The 14,629-nt window shown below is 45.7% G+C and overlaps 5 protein-coding genes across 5 annotated transcripts; 2 read left to right on the forward strand and 3 right to left on the reverse strand.

Moving 5' to 3' along the window:
* Positions 1–537: 537 nt before the first annotated feature.
* Positions 538–2,831, forward strand: PHALS_08763 (pre-rrna processing protein esf1; the record flags this gene model as incomplete). The annotated part of the gene is made up of 3 exons (XM_024724169.1): positions 538–579; positions 650–1,201; positions 1,263–2,831. The coding sequence occupies 3 exons, from the start codon at positions 538–540 to the stop codon at positions 2,829–2,831; spliced, it is 2,163 nt and encodes a 720-aa protein (XP_024575073.1).
* Positions 2,832–2,910: 79 nt separating this feature from the next.
* PHALS_08764 lies at positions 2,911–3,202 on the forward strand (the record flags this gene model as incomplete). The annotated part of the gene is made up of 2 exons (XM_024724171.1): positions 2,911–2,916; positions 2,981–3,202. 2 exons carry the CDS (start codon positions 2,911–2,913, stop codon positions 3,200–3,202), a joined length of 228 nt encoding a protein of 75 aa, XP_024575074.1.
* A 96-nt stretch (positions 3,203–3,298) lies between these two features.
* On the reverse strand, positions 3,299–4,451 carry PHALS_08765 (Uncharacterized conserved protein; the record flags this gene model as incomplete). Its single annotated transcript, XM_024724172.1, has 4 exons — positions 3,299–3,394; positions 3,451–3,528; positions 3,611–3,743; positions 3,814–4,451. 4 exons carry the CDS (start codon positions 4,449–4,451, stop codon positions 3,299–3,301), a joined length of 945 nt encoding a protein of 314 aa, XP_024575075.1.
* Positions 4,452–4,691: 240 nt separating this feature from the next.
* On the reverse strand, positions 4,692–5,236 carry PHALS_08766 (Complex 1 LYR protein; the record flags this gene model as incomplete). Its single annotated transcript, XM_024724173.1, has 4 exons — positions 4,692–4,824; positions 4,921–5,018; positions 5,091–5,135; positions 5,201–5,236. 4 exons carry the CDS (start codon positions 5,234–5,236, stop codon positions 4,692–4,694), a joined length of 312 nt encoding a protein of 103 aa, XP_024575076.1.
* Positions 5,237–7,053: 1,817 nt separating this feature from the next.
* Positions 7,054–7,392, reverse strand: PHALS_08767 (uncharacterized protein; the record flags this gene model as incomplete). The annotated part of the gene is made up of 2 exons (XM_024724174.1): positions 7,054–7,217; positions 7,356–7,392. 2 exons carry the CDS (start codon positions 7,390–7,392, stop codon positions 7,054–7,056), a joined length of 201 nt encoding a protein of 66 aa, XP_024575077.1.
* Between the last annotated feature and the right edge of the window lie 7,237 nt (positions 7,393–14,629).

Consider the following 14,629-nt stretch of genomic DNA (forward strand, 5'->3'; position numbering starts at 1 on the left):
AATGCCATCACTATCGAAGTTTTTCTCTATCTCAGGATGGACTTGCATATTTTCCACTTCTTTACTAAGACAGCCTCAAATTCGCCTAGTCGTAAATGTTGCGAAAGGCGAACTCAGTCTTAATGCCACTTCATGTTCATATCGTGCCGTAAAACCAAAACATTGTGATGTCGTTTGATCAAAGTTTGTAGATTTCTGGCGCTTCCTCGAGGAAGCGAACATATAAACTTAGCACATTCTCATTGCTATATTCAATTGTTCATGCAACTTTTTAACTTACTATCGCTATTTTAGTATTTATCAAGTGTATATCATGCTGGTTTGTGCGCAGTCAATGGCCGCTTTGATGGATGGCGGCTATTGCTGCTGGCAACCGATTCGCGAGGATCAAAAAGTGCCAACAATTTTAATCACACTATTACAGTAATAGCCATGTTGAGAATTGCCGAAATTTGAACATATTAAAAATTTTGAGGACAATGAACATACAATCCATTGGTTGATAAAAGCTAACTCACTAAACCAGTCAACCTCGAAATGGTTGAGGACCAGCGCTTCCGCAAAGTGCACAATGATCCGGTATTGTGCCTTGTGAATGTAAACAATTAGTGTGTGTTAACATGGCTAACTGATGACATTGACTACCTAGAGATTTGCGCGCAACTCAAAGCGCAAGAGCAAACTTCAGATCGACCAGCGCTTTGCTGCTGCACTTAAGGATGAGCGTTTCCAAAGTGTTCAAGGGAAATATGACAAGTATGGACGTTGTTTAGAAAAAAAAGACAGTGAATTAAACAAGTTTTATCATCTGGACGAGGAAGACGACGAGGTGAAGCTGAAGACTCCTGTCATCTCGGGCTCTGATGACGATAATGAAAATCCGAGCACCACTGTCGCCAAAACCAATGAAAAACTCTCGCGTCTCGACTATTTAAACCGTATGGCACGTGGAGAGCTTGAATCGGACTCAGAAAGTTCGGACTCAGAAGACAGCGACAACGAAGAGCTACAGGTCTATGATAAGAACGAAGAAGAGGAGATACCGATGGGCGAGGAAACCAAGCGCTTTGCTGTGCTTAACTGCGATTGGACGCGTATTCGTGCCGTTGACTTATTTGCCCTCTGTCAGTCGTTTGCACCTTCCACCGGTACCGTTCAGAATGTTAAAATTTATCCGTCGGACTATGGTCTTGAGAAAATGGTGCGTCCTCAATATTGGTTATGAGATTGATGTACTAACGTTTTCAATGCTATACAAAAAGAAAGAGGAAGAGCAACATGGACCTCAGGGTCTTTGGGATGATAAACAAGAGAAATCACGCGAGTGTACGATTGAGAAAATCCCCGAGAGAGCTGAAAATGCTAAAATGAACGCGACGGGAAAGAAAGGAACAAATTTGGCTGAAAGTGATACCGAAAATGGTAATAGTGATAATAGTGACCCAGAAGGCGAAGACCCAGAAGGCGAAGAAGATTACGACTCTGATGATCCACTTGGCGTGAAGAAAAGCGTAACACTCGAAGAGAAGTCGGAAGGTTTTGATAGCGAAAAGCTGCGCAAGTACGAGCTGCAAAAGCTTCGGTATTACTATGCTATTGTAACTTGTGATTCGGTCAAGACAGCCAGTACTATCTTTGACCAATGTGATCAGCTTGAGTACGAGACATCATCGAATGTGCTTGATCTTCGCTATGTGCCGGACGACACAACGTTTACGAATACACCTAAAGACACATGCGACAGTGTGCCTGACCAGTACAAACCAGCCATCTTCGCGACACTTGCGCTGCAACAGACGGATATAAAGCTTACGTGGGAGGAGGATGACGACCAGCGCCTTGAGCTACTTACGCGTCCAGGAGACTGGAAAGATGCCCAAGACGATGATTTCAAGGCTTATTTGGCGTCCGATGTCTCCAGTAGCTCCGAAGTTGATAACAGTGATAGTATAGCAAACACTGCTGATCCAGACAGCCGAAAGACACTCAAAAACAAGGCCAAATTGAAAAAATTGAGCAATCGCTACCGGTCGATGCTCTTGGGAAGTGACGCAGAGGATAAAGATGAAGACAAAGTTTCTGAGGGAGGCTATGGAGATAGTAGCGAGGAAGAGGGCGGAGCTGATGCTGATGGTAATATGGAGCTGTCATTTACACCCGGTGCTAGTGACATACTAAAGACAAAACGACAGAAAGAACTTGAAGAGAATGAGACGCCATTCGAGCGGTACGCACGCGAAAAGAAACAGAAAAAGAATCGTAAATTGCATGAGAAACGTTCGCGACAGAAAGAACTTGAGCGTGAACAGCGTGAAGTATTGAAGAAGAAGGGTCGTGGGGCAAAAGAGGCAAATTTACTGCGCGAAGCGATTATTGGAGGCGATGATAGTGGGGCCGAGGAGAGTGAGAATGACTTAAATGAACGTGATTTTGACATGAAGAAAATTGCCAAGCAAGAAAAAGTCAAATATTTAAAAGGTAAGCGTCGTGCCAAGGAGATGAAGAAACTAGCCAAACACAAAGGCACTGGCGGGTTGCAGGAAGATTTCCAATTTGACGCGTCTGACCCACGTTTTAGCGGGTTGTACTCAAAGAGTTCTCACTTTCAGCTGGACCCAACGGATCCGAAATTTAAAAAATCGGAAGCCACGTTGGCTATTTTTAAGGAGCGGCGGCAACGTTATGATCAGGATGCATCATCAGCTTTGAATTCTAAAGCTTTTCCGACAACTACTGTCAACAGTAAACAGAATCTGAACGCCATGGTGGAAAATCTGAAGCGAAAGTCTCAGCAGCAGGACAAGAAAAAGAATAAGAAGAACAAAATTTAAAGGTCGATGTGATAACATCAATAGAAAATGATAGTTCTAATCTGACCAGTCACATCCAGAAATCTTTGTTGTCCCAAACATGCAGGTAAGAAATTGTGATTGTGTGTATCCGACCGTACGAAGCCTGAAAGTACATTGTCATTGAGCAGCGTATACAAATCCAAGAGGTTCTACCTAAAACTGGTCTCGTGTACTCGGAGCGTGGCAATTTAACTGAAGTACTTTGTAAACCTAAAATTATGCCAATCAAGTCGGCGACGCTTTTGCGTATTGAAGAGATTGATAAACAGGCCCGTGCAGCGGCAAGACCGGCCACAAGTAACACGCTTGGTGGTGATCTGGATCGTCACACTACTTCATCGAGAAAATGAGTTTGAAGTATCTTTAATTTCTTGAAATATAAAGCTCATTTACGTTCTTAACTCAGTGCGTTATGATAATAGTATCCATTCTACGTCATTTAGTGCTCATTGCATGCCACCAGAAAACATCTCAAGCAAAGCGCTAAGACCTGATCGCGAGGGTTGCAATCCATAGAACTTCTGGCCAATGATGTCTAAATACTACATACGCATATGTCAATGATGAGGATTCGTGATGACCTAAGGCTAATGCTTACGTTTTTCAAACTGGCATCGCGAGCAAGTGCAGGAGCGTAGCGATCTTGAAGCATCTGAAATAGAGGCAATGCATCGCGCTGGATATTCATAGCGATAGATAAATTAATAGCTAAATCAGACGAGAAATACATGCAAGACTTGGTTGGACTCTGCTCTCACCTCCAGCGTCAGCAGCAAGTATCGCGTGAAATTAAATAGCGGTAGGTCCACTGGACGACTTGCATTCTGACACTTAGCTACGTACACTTCGTAAACTTTATTTGCGTCACGTAGATTCTCCAGACTGAGCAGTCTACATAGTACACAAAGACAAGTATCTAAATACAGCAATCACTCAGAAGTATTTAACGCCACGCACTTACTGCAATACAGCACGAGCAAGATATAAGTCGAATTCATTTGGATATCCATGTGAAGACCACTGAAACAGTGTATCAGCTAATTCCTGTGGGTTCTCGGCATGCAAAAAGTGCTTCATAGCGTGAGGATAATCTCCAACAACTTGATAAGCACGCGCCAGAAGTAGCTGTAATTCAGGATCTCCACGCTGGCGTGTACCTTCACTTGCTGACCATTTGACAGCGTTTTTGAGAAAAGTGGTCAGATCAGCACAAAATTGGGGTTTAGAATGAAATGCCGCGTCGATTTGTCGAATACGCTGCTTGTGCGCGTCGTCCACTGGGTGGTGAAAGTCGATATAAACGGAGATCATAAGATTAGCCATCTCAATGGATGCAGTAGTCTGGTCATGCTCAATCAGCTTAAGCGCTGCTTCTAAAGCGAGCGCCACCGCACGTTCTTGCTGATCTTCATTGGGTTCGTCTCCCTTGAGCAGACGCATAAATAGCGTCTTATACATTTGTAATGCGCCGTAAAAATTGCCTTCCACTAGCTGTAGCTCCAGCTTTTTCGTTACATTTTCCATACCTGCGCCAGTGCTACCCTGGGGGGGCACCACATTGGCACCTGCAGCCTTCCGTGCCAACGCTCGGCGATTCATTCCGAAATAATCTGCAAATTTGACGTGGATCTAAATTCTGCACCTCACGTATTTTACTTAGTTGATACCTACACAATTTCACTTTTTGAAAATGCTAGATCTCCATTCTTAATGCTTAATCAAATTGAGCGTTAGACAAACATCTAAATTATCTCATTAGCGTTGTCAAAGTCAACTACTGGGACGCACAATAGCTAGACACCTCAGTATGATTAGAGACCTATTTACAGAAACTTAAGCTCACAAGTCTCGATACTCAGCCTGATTGGAAGTCGACGTATCCGGCGACGACTTCTTGTTCATAGCATCGCGCAGTCGCTGGTCCTTACTCGAGTTAGCCAGCATGAGGTAATTGCTCAGTCCACGGACGGCACTAACAATATAGCACATCCATACATCTTGTTAATGGTCGTTTTCATGTGGTAAGCAGCAATTACATCATTTAAAACAACAAGCAATGGTGACGCACTTGGCCTTTAGTGTCTCGATCTTCTCGATGTCCACTTCACTACGACCCTTGTCAAACTCCCGTCGTATTAGGTCCTTGATAGCTTGACCTTTTTTGCTCTGCTCATACAGTTGGTTGGCAAGAGTCAGTTTTGATAATCACAAATTGCGGAACGAATAGCAGCCACATACGTTTCCGCCAATGTGCTTGGCCAGTCGTAAGCAATCGCGATATAACTGCAGTCGCAACAATGAATTAAAAATGATATGTATGAGGATGTGCACTGAAATAGAGTATGCACCTGCTTCGTAGAGCGCGTCACCTGGCTTGTAGACATGAGGACAATATGTACAAAACAAGCAGATTGGCGAAACTAACACAATTTCATGTAAATGAATATGGGTACTTGGACATCGATATAAGACAGCGGAAAATTAGAACTATTTGGTTTTTGAAACAAACAAAACGTTGCAAATAAATCCGTTGGGCTGTTGTGTTAGTCAGCGATTCTAATAATGCACGATGCTGACCACTCAACATTGACTTCAGTAATATGCACTGAAATTTATGATATACCCACCACCCTCACTACCCTTCGAGGGCACCCTCGCTACATCCACCACTTTATGTGATGGACAATGTTTGCCAGTCTAATTTTATCTGTCACTTTTTGAGAAGCGATCCAACCAGCGAATCTCACAGGCGATTAAATGCCTTCCTGTGGAACACGATACACAGGCAAGGACAACGACTTTAGGTCACTGAGTGCTAGCAATATTGAGTCTGGCTCTTCGCCAGGAGGTTACATGCGACGCGCACATCGTATAAAGGATGGATTCATCGACCGCCACTGAGACGATGCTCAAACTCAAATGAAATTTATTTAATGATATCAATTGATAATACCTGTCTACTTCCCAAAATGATATAACGCATTTGGATAGTCCTCGTGCCCTAGAGCCTTCCATTTCAGAGTACCATGATACTAATCATGAGATCATGATATGGTGGTTCTGAGCTTCGATTTAAGACCGAAAGAAAACAGTGTAATGTTTACTTACAGCTTCGTAGAGAACCTATGCAGCGGGGCTGCCGTAGCTCTTTGCTTAGAGGAAGCTAAGCTAAGGTCACCGATTTTACGTTCTTAATAAGAACATAAGAACCAGTACGAGTGCAGCGAATCGCAATCCGCTGTCTTTAAGAGTACTTAAAACCTTAGTCAAGGTAAAGAGATTCCTCCGCTCAAAATTTATAATGTATTTAATTGTTTCAATTGCGGCAGAATCTAAAACCCTAGGTTTTCCTAATTACTATAGAGATACCTTGTTAATATAGGAATATGGATTTCTACTGTCAATTCTGCCACGTAGTGGCGTTTTGTTACAGTGTAGCCACACCACTGTGCGATTACACCACGACCCACACCTATATACGGTCACACCATCTTGTGCGACTCGCCCTTTCATAAAAGGGTAGGTGTAACGGGGTACACGTACCCTGGTAAAGAAGTGTGTATCACACCGGATGGGCATGGTTTAACCACACCCAAAAAAGAATACGCCACGGGGCTGGATAGCCAGTAGTTAAACATGTATTTAGATTTCACTATACATATTTTGGAAATCTATGCTTTTAAAATTAGGCGGCTTTGCCGCAGATAGAATAAGTAAAGTCAGTTTTGGATTTAAATGGAAATTTTAATTTGCCTTGGGTTAAGGCAATAATTACTCTTGGAGTTAGCGGGTTGCGATTCGCTAAACTCGTACTTGCTCTAAGTATAGAACGAAAGGTCGGGGACGTAAGATACGCTTCCTCAAAGCGCAAAGCTACGGCAGCCCCGCTGCAGTAGGTGTAACCCCGTTACAGCGTATCTCGTTACACCCTGTCGTCCAAATATAGGAGCCATAACAGGATAAGACTTGTTTTTTGTGTAGATGATACGTAAAACGAAATGCTCACTATCTCATTCAGAGCAAGAAAAAAGGCTTGTCAGCTTGTGTCTCATTCAAGGCCCGAGGGGATTATTACAAGGCGCAGCCTAAACTTCAAGACTGGTCAACGCTGGGGTGGATGCGTTCTCGAGCTATGGAAATGCGCTAGTGAGACACCCATGAAAATTCCAATTCGACATCTGTTGGAGCATCATTAACACATTTAGAGCGCTATAAAGCAAGACAGCATTGAAGCTTGTCCTGGATACGACATATTGCTTTTGGCTTTCTGCGAACCCAGCGAGGGCGCGTCGTGCTGGTGATTTTGAAACTGAGAGGACGCACTCTGAAACGGTACTTGCTTGTGGCCTCGCAGTGGATTGGCCGCTATATGAAAAGAAACTCAAAGGAAATGGCTTGGACAGCTATATGAGGTATTTCCGACACAAAAAAGAAGCAATAGATACCGCAGTTGTTTGCCTCGCCAGGCCAAACGTCCTGATTGTCATAATTTCTAACAAGTACGTTGATATAGCGAGACTACATCCAAGTTTGAGTACATTGACAGCTGGGAGAAGGTCGAAACTTCTTGGAAATCGATTCGTTACTGTATTTGCAACACATCGCACCCTTCCACAGCAACGCTACTTTTTTGATAAAGCGGTGGGAGAGGCATTAAATAATGAGGACCCTTTTCGTGCCGCGAGGGACGACTAAAGTGCGAAAGGTGGTTGCTCTATGGACACGCAAGAGACGACGGACCTCAGGCAAGCTGGGGTGAAAAGAAGTGACCTTTAAGCTGCTAAGAAGGATGGAATGCGATTATTTAGCTGCTATAGACACCGTGGTACCTACAGATGTGGTAATTTTAAGCAATTACCCTTTGCAAAGACCCTCCTCTCGTGGCTAAATGGTACGAAGGGTTAAGCACCTTATCCACAGCCGACCGGTAAGTCCCCGCAAGCTTTAGTTGGCGCATGATGACATACTGGAACATTTTGGCTATAATGCTTCTTGTAAAGGTCATGACGAGCTCTAAGGCGAGTGAACTTCTTAAAGAGAGGTGGATTTAAAGCTCTTGGTGATAGACTGTCGATATCAATTTCCTGGAGCTTGTAAACCCGCGAAAGGATCTACCAGCGCAAATAGCGTTGAGTAATTATGTTTGACGCGCGACTGTCGAAATCCCTAGAAAGAGCAAAAAACATTGACAATGCCGAATACGGATTTGATATCCATGCTTCTTGCGACGGGACCGCTAGTAATAGCGTTGAACACTCTTTTTGGCTCAAATTACAAAGTTTGGTGACTTCGAAAGCATGGAACACTCCTTTATGAGTCCACTGTAAGTCAACACGTTGGGTGCCACACACCTCCCTTTTAATCGGGCTCTGGTGAGTCATATCTCTCCATTGCTAGAGAGAAGAAGCGCCTTTAGCGTGGTAATGAAGCAGCGTTAGATCCTAGAACCTGTTGCTGAGCTCGAACTGTTATTTCTTGGTGATGTATGAAAAGGATTGCAAGGCGGCGTACTCACCGAAAGCACGATTTGTATTGAAGTAAAGGCCGAGCTTACCGTCTGTCATCAATGAGGCCGGAATGAGGGGATACTTCAGTAAGGAGTGCGGCGGTTATACCCAAGTATCCTAAGAACCTATTTTACTCTTTGTTGAGACGATATCACGATATCACGCGGTCCAACCTGGGATCGGCGGGTTTTATCATGCAATTGACGTAGCTTCTAGAACCATATGTTGATTCGATGTGGCGTCATATTGGTTTATTTAGTGTGAAAATTTGATAAAAGTGTGCAAACTTCCCTTCTCTGCGACGGACTTCGGTATCAGAAGGTCTGTCAGCAAGTGGTGAGCTGTGTATGCGTATGTTTATGAAATGCAATTGGCATGTCAGCGCAAACACCGCTTTTTAGAGAGAACGTGGTTTAGATCATAATGGTTATATGCTCTCTGTTTAGCGTTCTTGACTTCCTATTTGGCTGTTTTAGCTACTCAGGCGATTCAGAGATATTTACCTCACTACAGTAAGATTCTCCGTGTGGGGACTCACCGGTAATACCTCGAGGACTGTCAAACACACCAGCGACAATCTTAGGATGCCGCAGCCAACGAAACCATATCGCGCCTATGCACAAACCAATTTCGACCATATTTTTGCCCTTAATCTTACAGACCACAGGTAATCGGATTCGGGCGTTCACATCAAACTTTGGGGGCAGTGCTAGAGTGTATGTGTTTCTATAGTCGCTTGTCATCATAGGAAAAAATGTTTTGCGCCAAAAAAATCGCATTTTGATATGATTGAGAGACATAATGTGCAAGCAGAAACTGCAAAAATTTAAGTCAAGATAAATCGGCAAAAAGTGGTCTGACCTGACCAGCTACTTGGACAAGTATACTGCAGCTTACGCCGATATGACACGATAACTTCCCAGTCTTCATATTGAGAAATTTACATAAAGATGGTTTGCGGCAGCAGAAGCTGCTCTGGACGCTGTGAAAGAAAGCTTTAAGCGTGCTTCGATTCCGGCCCGTCCAATTATCGATCGGTCGTTTTTTTCGTCTGTGACGCTGCGACCTTATTATAAACTATGTTTTACTCTGAGAAGATGTCGGTGACCATGAACGCGCTAGCTACATTGGCAGAGCAGAATTAATTGAATTACAAAAAGCAGTTCCTTACTATGAATTATGCTCCGGTAAAGTTTTAAATACTTGATTTGTTGCCGCTTGTGTTCGGCACAGATCAGGTGTTGCTGCACACAGCGGTATTGAATTTCACCTCTCCCAGACAATGGACACATGATTTTTCTTCTTAACGGGTATATTTTCAAAGTACGATAAGAGCAGAGTCGGCTTTATGCTGTGTTGGTTGCGTTACCCAAACAATATTCTGTCGCATGCCGCGATTGTGACGTCGCGCGTCGACAAGGTCAAAATGTTCAGTGTACGGGCCAGATAAGTCATGTACAAGTCTTTTTAACCAAAAATTCTTGAACTCGGAGTAACTTTTTTTAAAAGCTTTTGCTCGCGTGTCTAAACCTCTATTTTTCGTATTAGTCTTGCAACTGACCTGTTTCACACTCATCATCTAGTGGCACCTCATTACGAGGATCTCAAGAAAAGAATGCTGTATAATGCACATGATATACTTTCAGACGGGTTTGCGGAGCACAAGATCTTTCACACTTAATCCTTACACGTTTAGTACAATCGTAATGAAAGCAATTCGGTATAATTGTGCGAAAATCATATGAACGCATTAGGGTCGAATGCGGTAATCACCCACCTGTATTCGCTCACCAATTGAAAAGCGCTGATGAGGCACGCTTAAACCGTTTACATCCGAAAAACGAGGTGGACCCCACCATGAAGGTGCTTCTTCTCTAGGTGCTAACTAGCAGAGTATCTTCATAGCTCGACAACGCCTGTAGACGGACGCTTATCATTTCGGGTCCTTGCGAAATAAAGAGTTCCACGCCCTCAGGGCCAAGCAGAGACATCAGCTTATTAAGCTCATTCTGCAGGCCCTAGGGCAAATAGGAGAATTACTCAATTCTCACAGAGGATCAGTCGTAACTACTCAGGCGTAGATTGACTACGAGTGCTACCAAGTGCGGGGCTGCCGTAGCTCTTTGCTTAAAAGAAGCTTGGTTCAGGTCACCGACCTAACGTTCTATACCAGAACCAGTACGAGTGCTACGGGTGTAGTGGATCGCAATCCGCTACCTCCAAGAGCACCCAAAACCTTAACCAAGGCAAATACACTATTTTTCAAAATTGAATTTGAATTTGATTGTTAAATCTGCGCGAGGAAGCTGTGATAACCCTTTTATGAACACGCAAGCGACAATAGACCAAAGGCAAGCTGAGGTCAGATTAACCGCCATTAGAGTCGCTGGTAAGGGAAAGTGATATTCTGGATTCTGAGCTTCACCGTAAGACCACAGATGCTATAGCTGCGGTAATTTTTAGGAAATGCGCATAGCAAAGCTCTTTCTCTCTTGGCTGAGTTTCCCAGGACCGACTGATAAGCCCATCACAGAGAAAGTACAAGCTCCAGTAGACGTAGAGTGGCTGTAGACCAAGCCCTAACGCAAAGAACACTCTCAAAGAGAGGTGGTCTCACAGATCGCCGTCGACGACGGATGACTCCTCCCGTCGCAGGCCACTCATTGTGAGCGTTGAGACCTTTGAGGGTAAGAATGGGAAGAATCTCCTGCTCTGGGTGAGGGAGGTCGAGATGGATATGGCATCCGCCATGCTCCAGAACGAGCAACAGCGGGAGGCGCTAGCTATCTCCAAGCTTGGGGACCGAGCGCGGGAATGGGCAATAACGTGCCGTACTTTGGTTAAAGCGGCGTTTCTTTCTGAACGCAGCTAAAGCTGCAGCTTTTGCGAGTGTTCTCGCCGCCTAACCAGGAATATTGCGTGCGATCGCGATTTCTGCCACCCGACAGGGCAAGAAAGAGTTGGTGGACTTCGTCGAAGAGTTAAGAACTGTCATTGCCGGTATGGCAGCCGAAGTCTCCCCAAGGCGATCACAGTTACCGTCTTTATGGAGGGCCTCCACACTGACGTGAGCAGAATGAAAGTCTTCCGTGTGCATCCATCTTCTTTTGAAAAAGCGGTGAATGTGGCATTGAATGCCTTCAAGTCGCCACGACTCGGTTGGAATGCACACCCTCAGAGCTAATCGAGCGGGCCTGAGTCAATGGATCTCAGCTATGCTGAAAAAGAGGAAGGAGAGCTCCGAGCTGATGAGCAGCATGTAAACAACCAACGGTGGTTTGTTTGTGGAGGCACCCGTCACCTTCGGACAGGTTGTTCCTTGCACAAGGCACGTGAAGGTTCATCAAACCGACGTCCCGCTTCTCACCAGCCTGGTTTGTCGCGAGATAACAAGAAGACCCAGTAGGCGCGTAACGCACTACTCGAGGAGAACTGTGTTCTGTTGAGACTCAAATATGTAGAGGGCAGCAGGCACAAGAGCTCCGTGCTCTTAAATACGGAACGTGTATGCAAGCCGGGCTTGCTGATCGTAAAAGCGACCGTGAAGGGCTTTGACAAGCCATGGAAGATTCTTATCGATTCTGGGGCGTCGGGCAATTATGCTCGACGGTCCACGAGCGAAGGAAGTCAGCTGTATGCTGAGGCGCTGAGAGTGCGGTTGAGTGACACCGTCACAGTTTGCATAGCGACGGAGACTTGTGTCACTGTTAAGAGGGTCCCTGTGGACCTCGGTGTTGAGTTTCTTGACTTTAAGAGTGTGAAACGCTGCTTAGTCTTAGACTTGGATTCAAAAATCAAAAGAAGAATAAGTAACTCGTCGTTCAATTTTGACTAGTTTGACAGTGACTATGGATATGGCATGGTTGGAGCATCATGAGCCATAGATTGATTGGAGGTCGATGACCTTGGGCGCTGCGCGCACGTCTCCTGGTGGAGCTTTGGTGAGTCATGAATTCCCCTCTGCTAGGAAGCAGAGGTGCAATTGGCGCAGACTTTGGACCGGCACGGTCAATGTGCTGGATATTGGAGTGTTCGAGCTGTCAACAACCGATGGTGTATCGGACAGGAGTCACGAGCATGACTCGCGGACTGAACGTGGAGTGGCACGTAACCCACTGAGAACTGCTATCGTTACGAAGCAGTTGCTGCATTTTAAAAGTGGTATGGTCGGAGGAGTTCCGAGGCATCGAGGTCGAGGCCCTTATGATGCGCGTAGATTGGCACGTAATCCTCTGAGCTCTGCTCACGTTTCAAAGCAGTTGCTGCATGCGAAGAGTGGCATGGTCGGACGAGGTTCGAGGCATCAAGAACGAGGCCTTGGTGATGCGTGTAGAGCTGCACGTAATCCAGTGAGCACTGCTCACGTTTCGAAGCAGTTGCTGTATGCCAAGAGTGGCATGGATGGACGATGTCCGAGGCATCTTGGGAAAAAAGGCCCATCTGATGCGCGTGGAGTGGCACGTATTCCACTGAGCACTGCTCACCTTTTGAAGCAGTTGCTACATGCCCAGAATGGCAAGGTCGGACGAGGTCCGAGGCATCGAGGGCAAAGCTCTGGTGATGCGCGTAGAATGGCACGTCATCCTCTGAGCACTGTTCACGTCTCAAAGCAGTTGCTGCATGCCAAGAGTGGCATAGCCGGACGAGGTCTGAGGTATCTTGGGCAAGGTTCCTTTGATGCGCATGGAGTTGCACGTTATCCAATGGACGAAGACTGCAAAAATAGCAGCTCTTCGTCGGAATGTTGTTAATAACATCGAGGCTTCAATGGAGCAGGGAGTGGGAACACTGGACGACGCTGAGTTCGCGTTCCCACTGTTCTTAACAAGACGTGAACTTTTATAGAGAGGAGACGACGATGCCGTATGTTATCTGCAAGACGCAGGGCGTCGACCCTGACCATGGGTGTATCTATCGTAGACGATAACGCTCTGCTATACAGCCTTGTCAATGGAATGATGCGACAGGAAGACGACAATGTCACCCTCAAGACTATTCCCGCGGTGGATGAGGTCTTTTTGAGCTGAACGAGATGTCCTTCGAAGAATTAGGCGGTACCTTGAAAGCAGGCAATCTAGCCGAGGTCATTATACGGCCGATCACGGAGATTGACTCGTCGTCACTTCTAGATGAAGCTGTCCTGGAGGGAAACAAGAGAGCGCTGAACACATGAAGTGGATCGTCGATCCTAAACGATCGCTAAGATCTGTACTATCCTTTGGCAAAGGAAATTTTAAGTCAACGTCTCCAAAGACCCGCCGTCGGTCCTACATCCGGACCATGCTGTGCATCGTGCGATTGACCCTATTCCGGGAACAAAATACTGCCTTACACGCCAATGGCCCCTGACTAAGGAGCGGTGTGAAGTCATTGACGCCTTTTCCGTGCAAAGCATGACGCAGGAATGGTGCGTGAGAGCAAATCTCTCCATTCGACACCCACGTTTTGTGTCCGGAAGCCGAATGGCAAGTGGCGCATCGTTCACGCTTACAATAAGCTCAGCGCTGCCATTATCCCAGCACAGACGCCGATTCGTAGGAAGGATGTTTTCCGGAACAATATAGTTGCACTCGACTTGGTCGATGGGTATTACGAATAGATCATGAGAGCCAGTGATATGCCGCTGACAGCGGTAAATAGTCCGAGAAGAATGCTCTGTGAGTGGCCGGTCATGCCCCAAAGGCTGTCAATTGCACTACCAACATTAAATCGTCTTGTAATGCAGTTGTTCAGGCGCCACCGTGTGTATGCACAGACATACTTCGATGACATCTTTGTCCACAGTCGTGCAGGCACGGGAGGACAGATTGGATAAACTGCATTGTCCATTTAAGTGATCGAGCGCATGCGCACAGAAAAGCTGTATGCTAATGCAGATAAGTGCATCATTGACAAGTGAGGCTTTCGAGCGGATCCCGCTAAGGTCAAAGCCATTGTGAACAAGCCGGTTCCAAAGAGCCAAAAGAACTTGCGCAAGTGGCTTGGGCTTGCCAAATACTTGCACAAGTACAGCAAGAATTCTGCAGAAATGGCACGGCCATTGTCGAATCTCCTTAGAAAGGAGGAATGGTGTTAAGACACCGAGCATCGCGAGGCTTTTGACGGTGTCAAAGACAGCCTCCATCACGCACCAATACTAGCGTTGCCAGACCTAGATCGTCCTTTCGGTGTTGTCTGTGACGATTCGGACTTTGTCATATGCTGCGCACTGTTGCAAGCAGAGGCTGAAGGCGAGATCAAGTGACCGCGTTCGAATCTCGCCAGCTCAAG

The sequence above is a fragment of the Plasmopara halstedii genome (genome assembly GCF_900000015.1).
Source record: "Plasmopara halstedii genome assembly, contig: Scaffold_323, whole genome shotgun sequence".
NCBI lineage: Eukaryota > Oomycota > Peronosporomycetes > Peronosporales > Peronosporaceae > Plasmopara > Plasmopara halstedii.